At 46.9% G+C, this 24,859-nt stretch overlaps 2 protein-coding genes across 2 annotated transcripts; both read left to right on the top strand.

Annotated features, from left to right (window-relative positions):
• The first annotated feature begins 76 nt into the window (after positions 1 to 76).
• Positions 77 to 24,236, top strand: LOC144898150 (uncharacterized). Its single transcript, XM_078789162.1, has 15 exons — positions 77 to 142; positions 302 to 400; positions 458 to 607; positions 3,347 to 3,568; positions 3,838 to 3,921; positions 4,054 to 4,137; positions 5,864 to 5,935; positions 6,670 to 6,705; positions 6,863 to 6,946; positions 7,066 to 7,257; positions 7,381 to 7,614; positions 8,115 to 8,183; positions 14,562 to 14,783; positions 21,855 to 21,965; positions 24,208 to 24,236. Exons 1-15 carry the CDS (start codon positions 110 to 112, stop codon positions 24,226 to 24,228), a joined length of 1,713 nt encoding a protein of 570 aa, XP_078645288.1. The 5' UTR covers positions 77 to 109; the 3' UTR covers positions 24,229 to 24,236.
• LOC144901948 (uncharacterized) lies at positions 24,230 to 24,834 on the top strand. Its single transcript, XM_078797942.1, has 3 exons — positions 24,230 to 24,305; positions 24,380 to 24,568; positions 24,646 to 24,834. The coding sequence occupies exons 2-3, from the start codon at positions 24,404 to 24,406 to the stop codon at positions 24,817 to 24,819; spliced, it is 339 nt and encodes a 112-aa protein (XP_078654068.1). The 5' UTR covers positions 24,230 to 24,305; positions 24,380 to 24,403; the 3' UTR covers positions 24,820 to 24,834.
• The last annotated feature ends 25 nt before the right edge of the window (positions 24,835 to 24,859 follow it).

Raw genomic sequence — 24,859 nt, 5'->3', positions numbered from 1 at the left:
TGAAACAGATGACTGAGAACCAGGGTGAACTTGGGACTGCCCTTGAGAAGATCTCTGCTCTAAAACAGCAGATTAAACAGCATCCAACTCCGGAAAGCCTATTGATGACATGACCACAGAGGTTGGAGAGATTCAAACACAAGTAAGTTATCTGTAAACAAAATGTGTTGCAATATGTGTATATCCATTTGTCCAGACAGCCTGTTTTTATTGGCCAATTCTGTCCACAAATGCCGAAAGCGTAGGGCCCTACAGTGAAAACATGCAAGCTAACATGACTGTCTTGGTGTCTGGTGTTTAGAGCTCTCCTGAAGAGATGGAGAAGCTCATCTCTGAAGTGGAAGCTCTCACTGCAGAACGGGATTCGCTCAAGATGGATCTGCAAGAAAATGTAGACCTGGTGAGTTTTTATGCTACTGCCCTGCTAAACCTCGTTTTATAAATGTCATTGAAACAGATGATTGAGAACCAGGCTGGGCTCATGTCTGCCTTTGAGAAGATCTCTGCTCTAAAACAGCAGATCAAACAGTTGGAGGATTCACAAGCATCCAACTCCGGAAAGCCTATTGATGACATCACCACAGAGGTTGGGGAGCTTCAAACAAAAGTTATCTGTATACAAAATGTTATACCATGTGTTTATCCATTTGTCCAGACGGCTTTTACTAGTGACAACAATTAGAATGCATGTTTTATGTCACCCGTATGGGTTTGCACAATTTGAAGGCCAAGAATGTATTGTGTGTTCAAAATGTCTGACGGGTAAGATGAGCTGTGAGCAAGAATAAAACATGCCGCTCATCTTATTTCACTCAGAGCTTGCACAAAGTTGGCAAGCATCTTAAAACGCTTGCTTACATTAACAAGCGAGTAAAAGACAATCACACTCATATAGCCTTAGTCACACAGCCGCACCAGAATGCTCTGCTAGACTAGGTTAACCCAGCTAGCTTCCATTCATACTCCATAAAAGGAGTACCGCCAACTGACTTGTTTGTAAGTGAGCTGCTAAACCAGTTGAAAACATGCAAGGTAACATGACTGTCTTGGTGTCTGGTCTTCAGGGCTCTCCTGGAGAGTTGGAAAAGCTTGTCTCGGAAGTCGAAGCTCTCACTGCAGAACGGGATTCGCTCAAGATGGATCTGCAAGAAAATGTAGACCTGGTGAGTTTTTATGCTACTGCCCTGCTAAACCTCGTTTTGTAAATGTCATTGAATATCATTGAAACAGATGATTGAGAACCAGGCTGAGCTCATGTCTGCCCTTGAGAAGATCTCTGCTCTAAAACAGCAGATTAAACAGTTGGAGGATTCACAAGCATCCAACTCCGGAAAGCCTATTGATGACATCACCTCAGAGGTTGGGGAGCTTCAAACAAAAGTTATCTGTATACAAAATATTATACCATGTGTTTATCTATTTGTCCAGACGGCTTTTACTAGTGACAACTATTAGAATGCATGTTTTATGTCACCCGTATGGGTTTGCACAATTTGAAGGCCAAGAATGTATTGTGTGTTCAAAATGTCTGACGGGTAAGATGAGCTGTGAGCAAGAATAAAACATGCCGCTCATCTTATTTCACTCAGAGCTTGCACAAAGTTGGCAAGCATCTTAAAACGCTTGCTTACATTAACAAGCGAGTAAAAGACAATCACACTCATATAGCCTTAGTCACACAGCCGCACCAGAATGCTCTGCTAAACTAGGTTAACCCAGCTAGCTTCCATTCATACTCCATAAAAGGAGTACCGCCAACTGACTTGTTTGTAAGTGAGCTGCTAAACCAGTTGAAAACATGCAAGGTAACATGACTGTCTTGGTGTCTGGTCTTCAGGGCTCTCCTGGAGAGTTGGAAAAGCTTGTCTCGGAAGTCGAAGCTCTCACTGCAGAACGGGATTCGCTCAAGATGGATCTGCAAGAAAATGTAGACCTGGTGAGTTTTTATGCTACTGCCCTGCTAAACCTCGTTTTGTAAATGTCATTGAATATCATTGAAACAGATGATTGAGAACCAGGCTGAGCTCATGTCTGCCCTTGAGAAGATCTCTGCTCTAAAACAGCAGATTAAACAGTTGGAGGATTCACAAGCATCCAACTCCGGAAAGCCTATTGATGACATCACCTCAGAGGTTGGGGAGCTTCAAACAAAAGTTATCTGTATACAAAATATTATACCATGTGTTTATCTATTTGTCCAGACGGCTTTTACTAGTGACAACTATTAGAATGCATGTTTTATGTCACCCGTATGGGTTTGCACAATTTGAAGGCCAAGAGTGTATTGTGTGTTGAAAATGTCTGACGGCTAAGATGAGCTGTGAGCAAGAATAAAACATGCCTCTCATCTTATTTCACTCAGAGCTTGCACAAAGTCGGCAAGCATCTTAAAACGCTTGCTTACATTACCAAGTGAGTAAAAGACAATCACACTCATATAGCCTTAGTCACACAGCCACACCAGAATGCTCTGTTAAACTAGGCTAACCCAGCTAGCTTCCATTCACACTCAATAAAAGGAGTACCGCCAACTTACCTGTTTGTAAGTGAGCTGCTAAACCAGTTGAAAACATGCAAGGTAACATGACTGTCTTGGTGTCTGGTCTTCAAGGGCTCTCCTGGAGAGATGGAAAAGCTCATCTCGGAAGTGGAAGCTCTCACTGCAGAAAGGGATTCGCTCAAGATGGATCTGCAAGAAAATGTAGACCTGAGTTTTTATGCTACTGCCCTGCTAAACCTCTTTTTTATGAATGTCATTGAATGTCATCGAAACAGATGATTTAGAACCAGGGTGAGCTCATGTCTGCCCTTGAGAAGATCTCTGCTCTGAAACAGCAGATTAAACAGTTGGAGGATTCACAAGCATCCAATTCCGGAAAGCCTATTGATGACATCACCACAGAGGTTTGGGAGCTTCAAACAAAAGTAAGTAATCTGTAAACAAAGCCTGTTATGGCGATCACGACTGGCACACGTACACCTCGTGGCCAATGTTGAATACAGTACTACATTCACAATTAGAATGCTTCTTCTGCCATATATATACGTATATTTATATTTTAGTTCATTTTAGCCACTTTTAATCTTAAAAAATATTCAATGCCAAAAATAGTTTCCTTAAATATGCATTCACTTCCCAATAAGCCATATTTGACCACAAAATAGCAGTGATTTATTAATTACTTTGTGAAAAAACTTTGTGTTCAAACTGTGATGTATACTTACCTGTACATGTCTTGTCAAAGCATCTTCCCACTGGAAAGAGTTAGTTCAATGACCTGTGAGACAGCACCATCTGCTGGATTCATGGCTGCAGCACTTATAATGTATCTCTCTCTTTAACCAGATCAACAATTTGAGCCAAGAGCTTGACCATGTGAAAGCTGAGAAGGATAGCCTGTTCCTCAACAAGGAAGCTGAACATGAGACCTCCACAAATGAGATCCAGAAGCTGTTGTGCAAAGTAAATTCGCTCAGCGAAGAGAGGGATCAGCTGCATGAGACTGTTGAGGGACTGAGGCAGGAGAAGAGCCAGCTTCGAGCAGAAATGGAAGAAAGGATGGAGATGGTAAGGGACCTTGGATTATCTTAAACTACTGATGCTTCTCTACTCCTGTGTATGGAGTTGGGTGGTACTGGTACCTACTGTTTAACAAACAATAGGACTCCAACAGTGGACTAGTGACCAAAACAAAGCAGACACATCAGCAGAACCTGATGAAAGTTTGCCCAATTTTTATGCTATCATGTAATATTTCTATTTAATTCTATTAAGGATTTTAAAAACTTTTTTTCTAAATTATATTAATAAACAAGTGTTCTTTCTGATTCCTGTAGTTGCAGTGTGAGTTGCAGCAAGAGCAGCTCAGCTCAGCAGCACAGTCCCTGAAGGAAGAACAAGAAGATCAACAAAATGTGCAGGTTAGATTCTCTTAAAAAAAAAAAAGCGTAATGTAATATCTTAGCCATACAGTATAGTCATATTTCATGTACTGTCGTTTGATAACAGCTTTAAAAACATATTTAAATGTATAATCCTCAATGGTGCTCTAGATCCAACAGCTAAAGGAGCAGCTGGAGAACACTAAGGAGGAGGTGACTCTCTTGAAAGCTGACCTTCAAGAAAATGTACAGCTGGTGAGTTTTTCTTTCTCTACAGTTTAACTTTTGGAAATCTGACTGAAAACAAGCTCTTGTCTGATCAGTATTCTTATTGGAATAAGATACTATAGGCCACTTTTTTGAGCCACGGCACGTTTTTTTACATTGGAAAACATCACTAAGTCTATAGGAAGAACGAGCTAAGTGTTGCCACACGGACCAATATTACATTGCTCTGCCAGTCTTCACACCACGGACACTCGACAGTAGCCATGTTTACATGACAGGTTTTTCTCTTTCCGAATGACTTTTCCGGAAACAATGGTATCCATGGAAAGGAATATTCCTATAATCAACCAGAATAGTCAATGTGGCATGCCCAGTAAAACATAAACACCAACATCACGTGATCCCGACTTCCCCGAGTTGTTCTTTCACTTGTTGGAATAATTCCGTATTGCCAGTTTTTCGTTTGTCCAGTCTTGAAATTTAGTTTGCATCAAAAACAAACTTTCCATATCAGTCCAGTGCCGATTGTTGGCCTCCATTTTTAAAACTGAAGAACGTCTGGATCTGCGTGTTACATCATATCTGAGCATGCGATATGATAAATTTAATCTGGAAAGGATCAAATTCAATTTTGCTAATATTTTATAATTCAACTCGCTACATGTTTTATATACATATATATTTTTTCTTTTGACTTATGGACTTATGAATGGCGTATAGAAGGGTTTAGATTCTGTTCCACAGATCGCGCTAATGCACACGAAAGCTGCTTGCCAACCACCAATAAACAACAGAAGAAGAAAAACGCACCCTGACAACTTTCCGTTTGAGCGGCTACAAGATACCTCAATCGGATTGGTTAAAGGAATATTCCACCCCTGTTGATCCAATTATATATTCATTCGGATTGGCACTATTCTTTTTGAATGAGGCGTATACAAAGGTTAAATTCTTTCGGTTTGAGCAAATAAACCAAATGCAATTGGAATATTTGGGTCCACATATACGTACGTGGATATTGACATAATATTTGCAAATGATGATTAATAAATGTTAATTCTAAAAAGTGATATTGGATAATTCCTCACGGCACACCTGACAATTTCTCAAGGTACACTAGTGTGCCGCGGCACAGTGGTTGAAAATCACTGCTATAGGCTGTATATGCAGCCCGAGTTCTCATTCTTAGTCTCGCATCACGGCAATGTAATTTCCACTGTTTATTCAATATCTTTGCAGTATATTTTCACCTGGCTATGGCTTGAAATCACTGTAGTCTGTGCGTCATGACCCTTGAATAACTCACTCATTTATAACACACTCGCTTGCGGTACTGTGTGTGCACTCGCTCGTGCCCCCCCCCCCCCCCCCCCCCAAGACACTGAATAACAGGAGGGTTCACTCACTTGGTTCATTCTGCGATAGATAGAACCAACGCACCCAGTGGTTGAGACAGAGTGAACGCTCTTGTCATCCAGCCTGTTTCGTAGAGAGAGGAGCAAAATAAACATGCATGCACATGTCAATATATTGAGGCAGGCAAAATTATCAAGTCTGTTTTTATTAATCATGCGGTTAATTCATTTATTGATCATTGTGACAGGCCTATTTCTATACCTCATTATTGGTCCAATGGCACAAAAGTCTCCCAGAGTATTGGCAGACGGGGTTGTAATTTAAATTAATTAATTAATTTAATATACAGTGCTAGTCGGCTATGATTACTTGTTTACGTTTTGTTTTTTCACTTCAGAAAGAGCAGCTTCAGGACGTGAGTGAGAAGAAGAACCAGCTAGAGGCAGAGCTGCAGCAAAGCATTGATAAGGTGAGTGACCATGCTTTTTAACACAAAGAATCATCACATTGCAGTTAACCAATGATCTACTTTGATCAAATATATGTAAGCTGTAGGAGACTTGTATAGGCCTGCCTTGTACTAAGACCTAGAGCTATTCTATGGCTACATAAACACGGAACCAACCAAAAGAAAGATTAGACTCCTGTTTGTCTACCTTGTCCCATTCATTAGTAATCAATAGTAGAAGATACAGTAGGAAATTTTAAGGAAAATCTGTTCCCAACAAGAACTGTTGGGAACCTTCTTCATACTACACTCCTCCACGCTATTCCACTTCCTCCTTTATGTCATGTGTGATCTTTGTATTTACATGATCGCTGCCTAGCTCTTATCAAATACACTTTGACTATCTGGCTGCATCATCTCTTTGAGCCTCTTGCGAAAAAAAAAAAACAACAACAAAAGTTAAATACATCTTTGGGATGCAGTGTTCAGGTTTATAAAAATGTATAATTACGTCCTTGGCATTGATTGAGTTAATTTGTGAAAAAACACCATGGGGGGGGGGGGTTCAAATTGTGATGTAGCAGGGATGTGGGACAATATACAGCAGGGGTCTCAAACTCAATTTACTTTGGGGCTGCTGGAGCTCAGGTCTGGGTGAGACTGGGCCTCAGGCCTCAGGTTTTCCCAAAAAAAACCCAACGCATTTATTAAAAACAGAAAAATGAATAAACTTTGCTTTGGTTTTGATTTTGCAGTCCGTGAAAGAACAAGAAGCTCAACAAAATGTGCAGGTTAGATTCTCTTTTTTAAAAAAAAATGTGTACTGTAGTATCTTTGGTATACTAACCCATAAGGTATAGTCATATTTTATGCACTCTACATTGATAACACTTTAAGATAACGCTTCAAGAGCAATTTAAGCACATTATATGATTAATGGTGCTCTAGATCCAACAGCTAAAGGAGCAGCTGGAGAAAGCCAAGGAGGAGGTGACTCTCTTGAAAGCTGACCTTCAAGAAAATGTACAGCTGGTAAGTTTTTCTTTCTCTACAGTTTAACTTTTGGAAATCTGACTGAACACAAACTTTCTTACATTAATAAGATGCAGTATACAGCCAGAGTTGTCATTCCTAGTCTCCCATTCTCACAGGTTCAGAGGCTGACTGGGGAGCTTGAAGACGTGCGAGCAGAACGAGACACCATGCAGTCCGAGAGGTCGCTTGAAGCTCAGACGAACAGGAATGAGATTGAGAAGCTGATGGATCGCGTGACATTTGTCACAGAAGAACGATATCAGCTGCAGCATCGACTGGATGAAATGGCAGGAACACATCAAAATCAGGTTTGTTTACTTTATGTGATATAACTTTATTGAGAAATTTGACACGCACAGTTTTACAATCAAATCACATCATTGACAGTTATATAGTGTGGTGCATTGAAAGGACCGGTTACATTCTCGCAGGTTCAGAGGCTGACTGAGGAACTTGAAGATGTGCGAGCACAACGAGACACCGTGCAATCTGAGAGGTCGCTTGAAGCTCAGACGAACAGCGACGAGCTCGAGAAGCTGATGGAACGCGTGACATTTGTCAATGAAGAGCGAGGTCAGCTGCAGGATCAACTGGAGGCACAAAAGCGGGAAACCAGCCAGCTCAGAACACAACCGGAGGAAATGGCAGCAACACACCAAACAGAGGTTTGTTAGCCGTAACTCAATCATACAATCACTTTGATTTGATAAATCCTTGTCCCATACAGGAATATCTCGTTCATCACTATCATTGCAACCAAATTAAAAGGTTTTGCAATGTAGCGAGCGACACAGTCTGTGAGCGTGCAACATTTTGCACTGTTTGTTTATATTTATTTGTTGTTCATATTGCCCTTCTTCCTTGTCACTACTTTAATATCCACACATTGGGGCTGTAGCGTTCACCTTAAACCATTGCCTTCATTGATGTTGCCGTATGCTAACTGTCTGCTAGCACTCTGTATCCACTCGCTCGTAGTCGAGGCAGGCAAAATAATCAAGTTTATTTTTATTAATCATGCATTTTATTGATTCTTCATTATTAGTCCATTGGCACCAAAGGGGCCAGGAACAACGGCATACAGGGTTATACTTTTTGAAAAGTTATAGGATTACAGCGGTAGTGGTATGACTCCGTTTTTTTTGTTGTTTTTTTTCCACCTCAGAAAGAGCAACTTCAGGATGTGAGTGAGAAGAACCAGCTAGAGACAGAACTGCAGCAAAGCATTGATAAGGTTAGTGAACACGCTTTTTATGTTAGGCAACTGACACATTACAGATAAGCAATGATTTAGTTGGATCCAAGATTTATGCAGAAAAAAAAAAGATTTATGCAGAGATCCTATGACTTTGAACAAGTGAGGCAACGCACCTCATCTACCGTAAATTCCGGACTATAAGCTGTGATGCGGCCAATTTATTGTAATATCTGTGACTTTGTGTGTTGGGCCTTTAAGAGGGCGGGGCTTGGAAAGTGACGGTGCCACGTCACAAGTGAGAGAGTGAGACTGGAGATTGGGGAGTCAGAGGTGGGAGAGAGCGCTAGGAAGGAGCGAATGGCGTGCGTGTGTTGGCGTGGGTTGTGGCCCACAGCAGCCCAGGTGTGAATGAACTGTTGACCGCTATTAATAAAGCGATTGAAGTGCATCGGCAACGAGAGTGTCTTCCTTACCACAGCCAGGGGCATTACATTGGTGTCAGAAATTTCGGTATCTACCCGCTGCCTGGCCGCTGTTGTGGTGAGGATGTTCGCCAATTTCGGCGCTCAAAGTAAAGTGAAGGAGGAAGTTGGTGAGTGCGTGATAGACATGCCTGACGTGTTCGACTCTCAAGCGACGGTAAAAGAGGAGGCGGATGGACGTGTGGTCGGCATGTCTGAGGCAAAGTTCGCCGAGCACGGTCACCATGAGGCCGGCGATTCGCGCCAAAACGAGCACGTAGCCGCCATGATGGAGCTGCGTCACGACGCAGAGTGGAGCAAACATGGCCGCGCCCATAAGTACACGTGGGACCTCATGAAAGCTCTGAAATTCTCCGGTAGGGGGAGTTGGGAGGCCTATAAAGCTCAGTTTGAGCTGGTGGCTGATGCTTCAGGTTGGCCTGAGAGGTTGAAGGCGCTGCTGTTGGCATCATCACTGACAGATGAGGCAACGTCCTGCTTGCTGCTGCTGAGCCTGGAAGAGAGGCTTAATTACTGCAAGCTGGTTGGCGCGCTGCAGAGGCGCTTTGGGGTGTTTGATGTGAAGGACACCACACGATGTGAGTTCAAGCACCGTGAGCGACAGCCAGGCCAATGACATCGAGACCCTGGGTCGGCGCGCCTATGCTGGGATGCCGGGCTTGATCCAGGACGAGTTGATACGTGACCAGTTTGTTCAAGCATTAAGACCAGATGAGCTGCGCCTGCATGTCCAGCTCGCCCACCCGATGACCCTGGATGGGGCCCTCGCGCTTGCCATGGAGAGAGAGATTGCAGCCAAGGGGGCGCTGCAGTCACCAGCCCACCCGGTTGCGGCTGCGAGTTTGGTGGGAAAGGCAGAAGAAAGGCCAGCATGGATGGAGGAACTGGTCTGTGCAGCAATGGCACAGCACGAGGAAGGAGGTGATCGCCGCTCACGCCCTGTGATCTGCTGGGGGTGTGGTCGGCCGGGCCACCTGCTGCGCCGCTGCCCCAAGTCCAAAGACCAGCGGGGAAACGGGAGGGGGCTCGTGTAGCCCGGATGGCACGGGCCCTTTCTGCTGTTAACCGGGAAGAGGAGGCCGTGCGTGAGGACCAGTACAACAACGGTGCAGCTGTTGTGACTGTGGGCTGGACAGAGGTGGGAGACCCCTGTCATGTTCGTGTGCAGGTTGGAGATGTTACCTGCATGGCCCTGGTGGATACTGGATCCTCAGCCACAATTGTGAGGTCTGACGTCGTCCCAGCGGGGACCGTTATAGAGCCGACCTCAACCAAACTGAGAACAGTGACCGGCGAGACAGCGCGGATGAAAGGCAAAGGGACATTCACGTTTGTCCTGGGGGGCTTCTCAACATCCTTTGTGGCCTGGGTGGCAGATGTGAGCGACCAGTGCATACTAGGACGGGACTTCCTAAAGGCCACAGGGTCTGTGGTGGACCTGGGAGCTGCTGTGATAATTTTGCCGGGAGACAAGCATGTGAAGCTTGTTACTCCCACCCGACAGACTGTAGGCGTGGCCATTGACACCGCATCTACGCACATCGCGGAACAGCCATCGTTGTCGAGGGTAGAGTCCGCTCGCCCGAAGAGGACCTGTGCCCAGGAGGGGGCAGCGTCATCAAGCCCACACACGGTGGAAGACCGGACGGAGCCGATCCGTTCCATTTGGGAAATGAACTGTGCTGGCCTAGACACGAGGCAGCAAGACCAATTGTGGAGAGTGCTGTGGGACTTCAGGGACATCTTTGCCCTCGATGAAAATGAGGTGGGCCTCACGCACCTTGTTGAACACCACATCGACACGGGGGACGCACGACCAATCAAGGTGCGGCCCTGTTGCCTGCCCATGGCCCAGCAGGAGGCGGCTGATAAGGAGATCCAGGCCATGCTGGAGGCGGGGATCATAGAGCCCTCTGACAGTCCATGGGCATCTGGCGTTGTGATGGTCCCCAGAAAAAAGAGTGCCAGGCCGCGGTTCTGTGTGGACTACAGATCGCTGAATAAGGTCACGAGGAAGGATTGTTACCCACTTCCTCGGGTGGACGAGACGCTGGACCTTGTGTCGGGGTCCGCGTGGTTCTCATCGCTCGATTAGAACCACGCGGTTCTAATCGAGTCCACGCGGGTTAGGGGGACCTGCGCAGTGGGTACTGGCAGGTCCCCCTAACCCCTGAGTCAAGACCAAAGACTGCATTCTGCACCACCAGGGGGCACTGGCAATTCAGAGTAATGAGTTTTGGACTTTGCAATGCACCAGGGACATTCGAGCGTCTGATGGACACTGTGCTTGCAAACATTCCCAGGAAGCAGTGTTTAGTGTACCTGGACGACGTCCTCGTCCATGGAAGGTCCTTCCTGGCTGCACTTGACTCCCTGAGGCTAGTGTTGGGGAGGATTGCAGCGGCTGGACGGAAACTGCATCCAGAGAAATGCCATTTTATGCGGCGAGAGGTGGAGTTTTTGGGCCACAGGGTGGATGCTAGTGGTATTAGCACACTGGAAGAGAAAGTCAGTGCTATGAGAGACTGGCCGGCCCCAAGAGACCAAAAGCAGCTCAAGAGTTTCTTGGGACTCGCCTCATATTATCGGAGGTTCGTGAAGGGGTTTTCCTGCATCGGTGCACCCTTGTTTCGCCTTCTCCAGAGTGGCCAGGGCTATGCATGGACGCCCGAATGCCAAGAGGCGTTCGCCAAGCTCAAGGGAGCCCTTACGAACGCCCCTGTCCTCACTGCCCCAGACCCCGCCTTGCCCTTTGTGTTGGACACGGACGCTAGTAATGTTGGCATGGGGGCAGTGTTATCGCAGGTGGGGCCGGAAGGTGAGCGAGTCATCGCCTACTTCAGTCGGGTCTTCAACAAGAGTGAGCGTCGCTATTGTGTGACCAGACGCGAACTGTTGGCTGTTGTGCTGGCGGCACGCCACTTCAAATACTACCTGTGTGGCGTGCCCTTCACCATCAGAACGGACCATGCGGCACTGCAGTGGCTGATGACCTTTCGAGAACCGGAGGGCCAAGTGGCACGATGGCTGGAGGAGCTGCAGTCCTTCAACTTCAGCGTGATCCATCGGGCTGGTGTTCAGCATGCCAATGCTGACGGGCTTTCGCGTCGGCCGTGTGCGGTGGTCGGCTGCAGCTACTGCAACAGGCGAGACGCCAGAGAGAGGGAGCTGCGCGGTGACGAGTCAGCTGGTGAGCCGTCGTGCTGCACGTTGGAGGCGGTGGATGCTGCTGCGTGGGCGGACAAGCAGGAAGAGGATGCCGACCTGAGGCCAGTGCGGCGCTGGCTCGAGAGCGGCAGGAGGCCGCCCTGGGATAGCGTGATGGGACGTGATCGGTGGGTACCAAAGGCCTGTGGAGCAAGTATGCAGTCCTGCGCATCAAGGATGGCGTGCTGCAGCGTGCGTGGAAGGAGCCAGCCACCGGGGAGGAGAGATGGCAGGTGGTGGTGCCTGTGTCCCTCAGGGAGGCGGTGCTGAGGGCATGTCACGGGGGCACCGGCTCTGGCCACTTTGGGAGCACAAAGACCCTCAAAAGACTGCGTCAGGGATTCTACTGGGGACAGCACCGGCGGGATGTAGAGGACTTCTGCCGGCGCTGTGACGAGTGTGCAGCGTACAAGGGGCCCCAGGACAGGTCACATGCAGCACTCCAGCAGCAAGCGGTTGGGGCGCCCATGGAGAGGGTGGCCGTGGACATTATGGGTCCTTTTCCTGAGACGGAGAGGGGGAACCGGTATGTTCTGTGTGCGATGGACTACTTTACGAAATGGCCAGAGGCTTACGCGCTGCCAGACCAAGAAGCAGCGACAGTGGCAGATGCACTCCTGGAGGGCATGTTCAGCCGGTTTGGCACCCACAGCGATCAAGGCAGGAATTTCGAGTCCAGGGCGTTTGCTGCCCTGTGTGACCGTCTGGGCATGGAGAAGACCCGCACCACGCCCCTGCACCCGCAAAGTGATGGCCTGGTGGAGCGGTTTAATCGCACCATGCAACAGCAGCTGGCCATCCTCACCTCTGACCATCAGCGGGACTGGGACCAGCACATTCCGCTGGTGCTGAGGGCCTACCGCTCAGCTGTCCAGAGTTCCACAGGTTGCACGCCGGCCTTGTTGATGTTGGGCCGGGAGATCCGGACACCGGCGGAGATGGCGTTTGGGAGGCCGCCAGACAGCCCAGAGGACCGCCCAGGACCAGAGTATGCCCGGAAATTGCAGGACCAGCTGGAGGCGGCACACTCGTTTGCTCGGGATCAGCTGGAGAAGGCTGGTATGAGGCAGAAGAGGAACCATGACGTCCGCAGCAAGGGGCGTGACTTTCTGCAGGGTGAGCTAGTTTGGGTTTACACGCCCAAGCGGAAAAGAGGACGATGCCCAAAACTGGACAGTCATTGGGATGGACCATGCAGGGTGCTTGAGCGGGTCGGGGAGGTTGTTTACCGGGTTGCGGTTCTCCCGAGAGGCAGAAAAGTTGTCCTGCACCGGGACAGGTTGGCACCGTACAGGGGCCGGGACATTCCCCAGTTTGAGGTGGGGCCTGCTTCACCGGCTGGCTCGGAACATGCGGTGGATCCCAGTTCCCCCGATCCCATTGCCGTTGTTCCTGTTGAGCCGCCAGCGCCACCTAGTGACGGACAGGTGTCAAGCCAGGGTCGGCCCCGGAGACAGAGGTGTAGGCCACCGCGGTTCAGGGATTTTGTTGTTGACCCCTCGGGGCGAGGGGCTTATTAAGGGGGGGACAGTGTAATATCTGTGACTTTGTGTGTTGGGCCTTTAAGAGGGCGGGGCTTGGAAAGTGACGGTGCCACGTCACAAGTGAGAGAGTGAGACTGGGTGTGACGCTTGGGGAGTCAGAGGTGGGAGAGAGCGCTAGGAAGGAGCGAATGGCGTGCGTGTGTTGGCGTGGGTTGTGGCCCACAGCAGCCCAGGTGTGAATGAACTGTTGACCGCTATTAATAAAGCGATTGAAGTGCATCGGCAACGCGAGTGTCTTCCTTACCACAGCCAGGGGCATTACATTATGTAATTTTTCTAACGGCCGCCAGGGGGCTCTCGAGTAGAAAAGGTAGGATTAAGACCGGTGGAATATATGCGTCGAGGAAGACTGCAACTTCTTGTCTTGTGCATAAATGAAATTAGCCTGCACATACCCTCATCATGGAAAATGCAAAAAGAAAGGCATATGACGCAGCTTTCAGGGGAAGATGAAGACGGCTTACCGTGATTTTTTTACCAGTATGTTCTTTTACAGACCTGTTAGTTATACTGTGTTGCTATTGTGTTGCTAGTTTGTTGTTACCATGTTGCTACCGTTTTACTGCCGCGTCACAGGCACCGTTTGTGAAGAAAATTGTATTATTATCTTTCATTCATTCATTCATTTTCTACCGCTTTTTCCTCACGAGGGTCGCGGGGGTGCTGGAGCCTATCCCAGCTGTCTTCGGGCGAGAGGCGGGGTACACCTAGCATGTTTTTGGAATGTGGGAGGAAACCGGAGTACCCGGAGAAAACCCACGCATGCACGGGGAGAACATGCAAACTCCACACAGAGATGGCCAAGCGTGGAATTGAACCCTGGTCTCCTAGCTGTAAGGTCTGCGCGCTAACCACTAGACCGCCGTGCCGCCCCTATTATTATTATTGTTAGGTTATATTATTAAAACTTTGAAAACTCTCTCTGTGTGCCGCCTTTCTTTGTAAATATGTTTACATGTTTTAATGTGGCCACATGCGGCTTATATACAGGTGCGGTACAAAATCGTTTTTCCTTTAAAAATGTAGTGGGTGAGGCTTATAATCATGTGCGCTCTATAGTCCGGAAATTACGGTAGTCTAAACATCATTCTCCTGGAAAATGTTGCGCTCTACAGCACAGTACTGATTGATTTTGTTTATTATTTGTGTCGTTGCCTTTATGAGCCATTTTGAGCCAACAGATGAAGCATTTGAGTGAAGAGCTTGGCCATGTGAAAGCGGAGAGGGATAGCCTGTGTCTCAAAAAAGAAGCTGAAAATCTGACTTCTACGGATAAGTTTCAGAGGCTGCTGTGCCAAGTAACATCACTCGGTGAAGTAGGGGATCAACTGCACGAGACGGTCGAGGGACTGAGAGGGGAGAAGAGCCAGCTTCGAGCAGAAATGGAAGAAAGGATGACGATGGTAATCTATCTATCCATCTCTATATAGTATCTATCTATGTAGTATCTGTATATTTGTATAGGTAAGTTCACACATGACTATAAGTTACGCTTTATGGAGGGAAAAAAGTGACACATACGGTGGCTAAAGTACCACAGAGCTTCTATAGCAGGGGGTCTCAAACTTGATTTACTTGGGTGGCCACTGGAGCTCGGGTCTGGGTGAGACTGGGCCGCATCAGGTTTTCAAAAAAGAAAACGCATTTTAAAAAAACAAAAAAAATTTAAAAACTTTGCTTTGGTTCCAATTTTCTACAAGAAAAGCTCTGATAAAACATTCCACTGTTCTCAAATATCTTACTTTTTATTTTTCTGCACAAAATAAGATGAAAAATAAATAAATCAAGAATAAAGAAAATCAATCAATCAGTAATAAATAAATAAATAATAATAATAAAACGGCAAATAATAAAAACTTAAGAAACCACATATAGTTGGTGGGTAGACAAATTATTTTTTTCAGATTAAAATTAACAAAGCATTATTACAGCCCTGTAGACATGACAAAACACGGCTATAGTCACATTTATACCTTTTTATTTACAATTGCGCAACTGTAGGGTCTTGAGACACACGCTAACTCGCAAACTAGAGAGCTAGCGACCTAAACGGTAGCCTTCAAGTTATTTCCTTTAAACTTAAACAGCCAAAAACTTACCACTTCCACACGGATAGGGATGATAACTATTAACAGTTATTTAACCTTTAACATGAACATTAATCAAACGTAATAATTTTTTCTGGGTACATAATACCATACAGCATCCATATCAAACTTGCGCGGGCCGCACTAACATTAAACCTTCATATCAAGGCGGGGGCCTCAAACTAGTGTCCTGCGGGCCACATCTGACCCCCACATTAAAGGGAGCCCAGCCGGCCGGGTCGAAGGGACCCAAGGATGGCACCCCTTCAGCAGACCCGACACAGCCCCCAGTGTGGAGGACTGTTGGAATTTGACCACCTGTTCTTAGGTCAGTGATTCCTGTGGGTGTCGTGTTGGAGGCAAGAGATGACAACGAACTTGTCAGTTATATGGTTTACTCTCAGACCAGTCAGATTACACGGAGCTCCGGGCCCATAAGTCTTCCCCTAACACCTGCAGAGACTTAGGCTTTACGTACAGGTCAGAACAAATGAGTGCAGCTAACTGTCCCTGCCCGGCTTTTATTATGCTAAGAAATGTCGGTAGATCTCTGGCGCATCACAGGTGGCCCCCCTCCTCTCCTCGGCCGACGTCTTCTCGCCAACCCAAGGCGGGCGGGTGGAGCGGTGGAGCCAGCTGTTATCGACTGGCCATGGCTGCCGACGTCCTGCTCCCCCGTTATCTGTTGTTAGTCAAAATTGTGGATGTGTCGGAGAGCTCCGGAACTGTATGTGCCTGAGAGCGATTATGTGTCCTTTGATTTGCCCAAGGCTACTTGGTTGTCCTTGATTAAATGTAGTGCATAGTTATATGAGTGAGACACAAGAAATAGGAGACAAACATACATGAGACACAAAAAATAGGAGACACACATATATGAAATCCTTCAATCCCCCTCATGTCCTCAACAGAGGCCACAAGGTGAAATACCGGATCAGAGTTAGGGAAGAAGCACCCGGTCACCCTGTGGGGGCGGTGGATGCAGGCGGGCCAACTGGTATTGACCTCGCCCATCAGCCGCCATCACCCTGGACAGGATGAGCTGGAAAAGGCACTTGGAACACAGGAAACAACAGCAAACGAAAAGAGCAGCCAGAACAAGAAACACTAAAACTGTAATAATAATGCCGGAGGCCAACTCTTTCCACTTACCAAAGTAGCTCATCAACGAGTCCCACGGGCTGGTGTCCACACCGACATGTAATTTCATACGTTTATTCAAAGCTGTGAGACCTTCAATTGCACGAGACAAACGACCACCCGGTGCCGTATTGTTTGGGATGAAAGTGGAAAGTACATTCCGTACCAATCATTGCACACACACCATGTTTTTCTGCCAATAACATATCGAGAGCGATACGATTTTGAAAGGACATCAAAGACGTGGCCCGCAACTGTTCACTTACCGCCTTGAAGCCTTCTTCGGTCTGATTGGAGAGGCGCTGTAGATTGTAATGCACATGATTGATGCGATCAACACTTTTTATTAACGGTGATCCAAGGGATAATTGACTCAAAACCTGCCGCAATCTAATTTATATTCGTCTGGAACTCTCTCTTGTAACGTTTAGAAGCACTGGTGGACACCATTCCGTCTGGGACCGCCGTGGCAGTTATTGGGCCTCTGACCACACCTACAGACGAAAAAGAACACAGAGTGAGATAAAGAAGTATAGCTAATGACAAAAATGTCAAAACAAAGCCAGGAAGCTTATCCTAAGTGGCATGTAATATAGTTTGCCGCTTGCATGTATGTTGTGCAGTATCAGTGTAATCAGGTGCTGAACTATCAGTGTGTGTGTGTGTGCGTGTGTGTGTGCGTTAGTTAATCCAGAAATCGCCTCAGTTGTTGGTTGGGGAGGAGGAGCCCCCAGGGCTCGGGATATTGCCAAGGGCAGCGACATCTTCACCACCTCCTCCCCTCTCACGGGCTGCATCCAATGCAGGCCGAGGCGACCTAAGAGATGAGACATCCTCCGGGGCAGGGTGGTCTTTTGGATGAGAGTCGCGACCCCCGCGGTGGTACACAACGGTTGTCTGCGAAGCCAAAGCAGAGGCCAACGACTGAACTAGGGTCACGAAGGCTAGTGAAGTCCCCGAGTCCCAGTCCAGCCTGGCGTTGGCATGCTTAGAGCCCTTGGCACGCGCTAACGCGCGCAAGGGTGCAGTGCGTTCCGCGTAGCAGGGGATGTACTGTCGACTGTAAACACACAGTCCCAAAAAGGACAGCATTTCACCCACCGTGGAAGGCTTAGGATGCCTGAGGATGGACGCACGATGGGCATCCGACATGGCGTAGCCAGCAGCTGAGAGAACACGCCCCAGAAAGGTGACAGTTTTCCTCCAGCATTGTAGCTTTTTGCGTGAGACTTTGAAGCCCAATTCGTACAGGCACAGCAGCACGGCTTCTGTGGCCTGCAAACAACAATCAGCAGAGTCAGTGGCGAGGAGGAGATCGTCCATCCATCTGGAAGCTGCAAAACTGACAACACCTGGCGCAAATGATGATTGAACAAACCAGGGCTGTTCTTGAAACGTTGGGGCATGCGGGTGTACTGGAACCTTTGGCCATGATAGGTGAAAGCACAAAAACCTACGTCAAATGGACCGTTGGACCACACCCCCTCCGGGATGGTGTCCAACATGGGTCCGGAGAGTTCGTGATCTGTCAGTGTTTTTAGCTCGTACCTGTCAATCAAACGATGTTGAACAACGGACACGTCTGTGCATTGGCACACCACACGATACGCCGACTCCGAGGGAGAGTGTTGTACCTGCGGTACCTCAGGGAGCGGCGTCCAGTCTTTAGCCAGCCAACAACCGTTTCACCATGGGACCCAAGGACCGTTGTTCATGTCCTGGGGCCACAGCCAAAGAGATGTGTGGCGCCGAATCAGGGGTGCCTTTGTACCAGGCCTGTTCCAACTTAACAAAATAGACGCTGGCCGCCACCCCCTCAGGACCTGCGAAAAGACGAGAAGAATTTAACCACTACTCCATACCTTCCTGATATGTCATATCCTGTTGTGTGTCGTAAAACAATGTGCAATGTAACGGGGTGGTGGGAGGCATATACGTGGCCTTGGACAGGATCCATGGGTTCCACGTCTCATAGACTGACACCACACTGCTCGGTGACGAAGTCCGAGTCAGAAGGCACCAATAAATGTCGGCTGTTGTGGTTGCCGGCAGTTCTTTGAGCAGGTATTGTCCTCCTGTACTTTGGTTGTTGCAGTCCACTGTCGTGCCATCTGGCAACGTCAGGGTTAAACCAGAGTCTGTGCACAAAATAGTAGCATTAGAAGCAGTCAATATGTCACGACCAAGCAAGTTCAAACCAGTTGGCACCGCCGTGCTGGTCTTGGTGGTATTGACCAGCAGGGGAGGTTGAGAAGCCGCTTGCTGTTGCTGAGGTCGGTGGAATGGGCCGACCCGCCCATGTGAGCCTCCTTGTGACTGCATGCCTTGTGGTTGATGAGCCCATGGTTGCTGCTGCTGTTGTTGTGGGAGCGACTGCGGTGGTCCTGATGGTGGCCACTGTCCAGTGCAGGTGAGGCAATCCCGTGCCCAGTGGTCAGGAGCTCCGCACACGAAACAGCCAGTGTAGCCCTGAGACGGTCCACCCCTTCTCCCACCTCGGTTAGATATGCCACCACACCCCTGCCACATTATGTTTTTCTCTTTCTTTTTATCTGAGGTGAACTCTCGTTCTTTAGCCGATTATAATTTCAATAGTTGTGCTGCTGAATCCTTTTGTGTTTTATCTTTTTCGTCCTCCTCCTCACGGTGCCTGCGCATGTGGTGTAACAAGATCGCTGTGTATGATTTTTCTATTTCGACTGACAGATTAGGAACATCTTTTAATTTATTAGCCACTGATGAGTGCATTCAAGCTAGCACTGCTGCTCGAAACAGTGTGGTCACAGACAGCGGACGTCTCCCCAGGCCAAACCGAGGCCAGCTGTGAGGCGCAATACCTCGTTGATCCATGGGTCTGCTCCACGGGCTAGTGGAGGCCACTTACGACACATGCCGTCAATGTCTGTTATGGTAAAAGGTGTGTATTCTGTGTGCTGGCCCGCCACGTCAACTTTTAAAGGCATAACTGTTTTAGATCGAGCCCCTGTGTTGTCCCGTCTCACAGGGGCTGGTGAAGACGGCGTTAGGGATATGTCATCATTGTGTATTCCGTTCCGCCGTAGGTGTCGCTGGCTGGCGCCTGCCGTAATCTGTCTCAGCAGTGTATCGGCGCCTGGTACTGCCTTCTGGCAACACATTAGACATGTCAATTCATTTTAAAAATCTTAGATACGCTTTTACTGTGTCTGGCCGAATCTATAAGGGACATGTTTTGCGCCGCACCCGTGCAGGAAGTCGCACCGCCAGTCTCCACTGACGGGTCGCCAACCTGTGGCGCGGGGCTGCCTATGTCTGTTGGGGGATGGCGCCTTGCTTGTTGTAGGGTCGGAACGTGTCTATTTAACTCCTCGCCATTAATGTCGACTTCTCCCTGGAATCTTAGAGTAGGATAGACTCCACTGGGAGGGTTTGAATCGGGCGGGGGTGCCGATGGCGTGACCACTAGGGCCCTTCTCGCCTTCGACTGATTTTCCCGCGTCATGTTCGGGGCGGCCAAAGCCAAGCTTGCCATCCCCATCGAATGAATCATTCGCCTGGAATCTTCCAATTTTTTCAGCGTCTTCTTAAGTTCTGACTTCTGCCAGAATGACGCCTGCTCAATTTTCTCCTCCACCTGTCTTATTTATTTCATAATCTTTTCCTCCTCCTGTCTGAACTTACTCTGAACCTTCACAATATTATCCCAACTCTGTCCATCACACACTTCCCATGTTTTACGTACCATCTGTCTATCTTTATTCTTATCCTGACTTACCAAGCCACTCATAACCTGACCTTCCACAAGACCAAACAACTCACTTTCTGACACCCTCGGGGGACCCCCACACATTTCCCACTCCTCACATTCTCAGTCCAACTCACCTTCCATTCTATTCCCACAACAATTAAAACAAAAAACAAATACAAAACTGATAGTTGCAAGGATGTTGAGCAATAAAGAAAGTTATAAAATAGACCCTGTCTATTTAAGCATCCATGTGAAGTGTTCCCCTCACCGCCTGCTGGTGTACTGCCCTTCACAGGACCTGGAATGGAGCGTTACATTTACGGCCCTCCACCCAGTAAAATTAGCGCAATAGACCCTGTCTATTGTTAAGCATCCAAGTGAGGCGTTCCCCTCACCGCGCTTGGTGTACTGCCCTTCACTGGACCCGAATGGAGCGTTACATTTACGGCCCTCCACCCAGTTGGGTACGCCGACCCTTAGTGGTCCCGGACCACGCAGTATACTGGAACACACACCGGTTTTCTCAAAACTTCACAATAATGTCACAAAACACACACTATGTCAACACACCTGCTAGCGTAATAATATTCTCCCAAGACAATAATTACAGACACAATGCTACCAGGTTTCCACCAAATTTGTTCTTGACCAATAGCAGAATTTGAATAAACAGGTTTCTGCTTACCTTTTTATTTGTAGAGGCGCGCCTGTAGTGGAAGCCCAGAGCATCGAACTGCAGCCTAAAGTAGGACCCAACCACACAACACAACTCCCCCTCCAACCACGTTGGGCGCCATTTGTTGGAATTTGACCACCTGTTCTTAGGTCAGTGATTCCTGTGGGTGTCGTGTTGGAGGCAAGAGATGACATCGAACTTGTCAGTTATATGGTTTACTCTCAGACCAGTCAGATTACACGGAGCTCCGGGCCCATAAGTCTTCCCCTAACACCTGCAGAGACTTAGGCTTTACATACAGGTCAGAACAAATGAGTGCAGCTAACTGTCCCTGCCCGGCTTTTATTATGCTAAGAAATGTCGGTAGATCTCTGGCGCATCACAGGTGGCCCCCCTCCTCTCCTCGGCCGACGTCTTCTCGCCAACCCAAGGCGGGCGGGGTGGAGCGGTGGAGCCAGCTGTTATCGACTGGCCATGGCTGCCGACGTCCTGCTCCCCCGTTATCTGTTGTTAGTCAAAATTGTGGATGTGTCGGAGAGCTCCGGAACTGTATGTGCCTGAGAGCGATTATGTGTCCTTTGATTTGCCCAAGGCTACTTGGTTGTCCTTGATTAAATGTAGTGCATAGTTATATGAGTGAGACACAAGAAATAGGAGACAAACATACATGAGACACAAAAAATAGGAGACACACATATATGAAATCCTTCAGGACCCCCTCTGAGGAAACACTGGAATTAAAAGCTAAAGACTAAAAGCATAAAATAGGACTAAAAAGATAAAAACATAAGAAAAGTTTGTATTTGTTGACACTCATATGGTTCCTCTTTTTTTCCCCTTTCAGTTGCCTAATGAAGCAAAGACTTCAAATTCTTTGCTCAATGAGAATCAGACCCAGACCGGTGCCAAGGTGACTGTGTCCTCATGCCTGCAAGACTCCACATTGGAATTTCAGGTAACCACCGCCCTCAGTGTTGGTGTCAGGAAAATACTTATATAATTTTAAAAAAATCATTGAAATTGTGGTAAGGTTTGTCGTGGAACCAATGATTCCTAGGTAGAGTTTGGGGGATTTGCGATTGTGATGGGAAAATTTATATTTCACAGGTATAACATAGTTTACACATTGTGTGAATTACTTTATGGCCTTTTGTAGAGCTTCAACATTTGCATCCGAGCACATCCTGCTGTTCCTTCAAGGATGGTGGCACAGCAGGAGGCTATCTGTAACCTGGGGTTAGGGGCGGAGGAGGTCATTCTTTGATCAAAGCTCTACCTTCAGGGGACATCAAGAGGTCCCACCAAATGGTTGACCCTAGGAGGTTATCTCACATGGGCATGACAAACCGTGCCAGAGGAATGGGTGTGTAGGCTAACCCCCATACATGAGGGTGGCATCGGGGGAGTGACATGAAGGTCTCTTTTCTATTGTAATGTAAATCATTTGCATGCTATGGAGTATAAAAGTTCCCGCCAAGAGGCCACTCTTAGCCAGACACCTACAAACCGCCATGCATACTGTGTGTTGTCTGACCCCTTTGTTTTGCAAAGGTAATAAAAACTACCGGAGTTATGTATTTATTTCAGGCATTCTCTATCCTACTTAGGATGATAGAAAAAATTTCCACGACACGACTCAAAAAGCTTAGACTACCACCAGTGGCTTATTCTGTTGTATGAATGGCAACACGGGGTAATAGGAACAAGCTCCGGGCATTGTAGTGACGCTGGCGTTTAAAGTGGCTGGCAAGGTTTGATGTGTTGAAAGCTTTTTTTAAATTAAAACTTTTATTATTATTTAATTGTTGTTATTTTATTTATTTATTTTTTTGTGTCCCGTCCAGCCATTGGTAATGGTAATAGTTTTATTTCATTTGAACATGCATCAGATTACAATTGAATGCATCACATAATCAGTTCACAGTTCCACATGTCCAAAAGGAGTAAGAAGAAGCAAAACTTATTAAATCCTACCCCTCCATCTGCTACTTTTAAAATCAGTAACTGTTACATTTGTTCACTTCCTGCTTTCCATAATACAGTTTTAATAATAATAATAATAATAATAAAGTTTTTTTTTAAATAATGTACCTCGTACCGAAGTACAAGGTGATATGACCATCCAATGACATTATGTGTACCATAGTAAGTGTCAATATTGTCACGATCGGGCTTCACCCCCTCGTGACAGCTTTCTTAGTTTTTGTATTTCCTCTCTGTTCCTCATTCGTGCTCTTATTTTGTATTCACTTCCTCTGTTGCTCTGTCCTGCTTTCCGTTTCTTTCCATTTTCTCTCACACCTGTTTTCAATCGGTGATTGCTATTTAGTTCAGGTGCACGCTCCCTTCGTTGTCGGTTCATTGTCTTATGTTGAGTTTGCCTTGCGACTGCGCCATAGCGAAAATAAATACATTTACCTGCATTTGGGTCCTAATCTCTGCATCCTGGGGTCGAACTTTTACAACTCACAAGCCGGACCGTGACAAATATAGTGATATATATAGCACATCATGACTGGTTCAAGACTCTTCTTTGTATTTAGCAAACATCAACTTCTTGTATTGTTTCTTGGGGCAGATAGTATTGTTGATCTAAATGTCCTTACATGCTAAACAGACAGCTCTGTCAGGAAAGGTGTGAGCTGCAACCTCCCTGTACTATGAAATTTTATTTACCGTTATTTGATATTTTTGTTATGCGAATTTGGAGCGGCCGGACCGGAGCAAGAAGAAACACAGAAAAGAAGAGAAACTGGGGTGCGGGTGGGGGGAGAGACAGTAGAGAGAGAGAGAGAGAGAGAGAGAGAGAGAGAGAGAGAAACAGCAGCTATTGGTATTCTATTATCACAGTAATAATGATGTCAAGCAGTGAGATTTTAATTACTGCAACTGTATGGCTATAATTCTGTTTACTATCACGGTTCATGTCTTCATTATTATTTATTGCCACTGGTAAGTTTGACTGTTTCATTTCAGTGATCATCTCCATTGTGACCCTTAGCCACCATTGACATTTAACTAATGCAGTCCTGTTTGTCACTGTTTTTTTTTTTTACCTCACCGTGGAATGTTTGCAAAGTGCATTTGAAATTCACAGAAAAACCCACCTAAATAAAATGTTGTGTTCATGAAATTTAGTAGTATTTATCAAAATTGGTGCAAAACATAGTAATTCTCTATTACCAACTCCTTTACAGAAGCTCTTTGAAAAAGCTTGACTCCTCCCATTTTGGAAGCCCACAGTGCAGTTTGTCGTCTGGCAAGGGAGACCTTCAACAGTCTGGGAGACATTGGGGTAAACCAACATGCATGCTTTTTTTTTTCAATTCATTTGCTCTTTCTTTAAAAATCTGTGCTTTGCTTTTCTAGGATATTCTCGGAGAAAAAGCAAAGATGTACAAGAATTTGTTTGATGAGTTCGTCAAGAAAGATCTGTCCAATTTTGAGGAGTGGAACTTACTGCTGGGTGAATTAAAAGTACTCCCAAGTGAAGACAAGGCCAACTTTTCGAAGCAGAAACTAGCTGATCTGTTGGTGAGAAGACAATTCTTCCTGCAGGTGAGCACTGCTTCTGGGCCCTACATCAAATTCGTCAATCAATGTACATCTTGAAAATGACTTTATTGATTTTACAGAAAATGGGCATCATTATGGAGACGCTTTACGCAGGCATGACCGCTTGTTGTGATGATCTGTCAGCTGATAAAAAAGGAAGGTTGAATTTTGATGAGCAGCTGGAGGCTGTGCTCGGCAGCCAACCTTGGCTCCAACTTCCAGCCTTGAGGAGGCTGGACAGCATCCTGAGGTAGACCGGAGATCTACCGTGGTAGAAAGCAGGAGGATTATTTT

This window comes from Doryrhamphus excisus, linkage group LG2, assembly GCF_037039965.1.
Source record: "Doryrhamphus excisus strain RoL-2023G ecotype Guam linkage group LG2, RoL_Dexc_Guam_v1.1, whole genome shotgun sequence".
Classification (NCBI taxonomy): Eukaryota; Metazoa; Chordata; class Actinopteri; order Syngnathiformes; family Syngnathidae; genus Doryrhamphus; species Doryrhamphus excisus.
The sequence above is the reverse complement of the archived record's forward strand: the minus strand, read 5'-3'. Positions and strand labels throughout refer to the sequence as shown.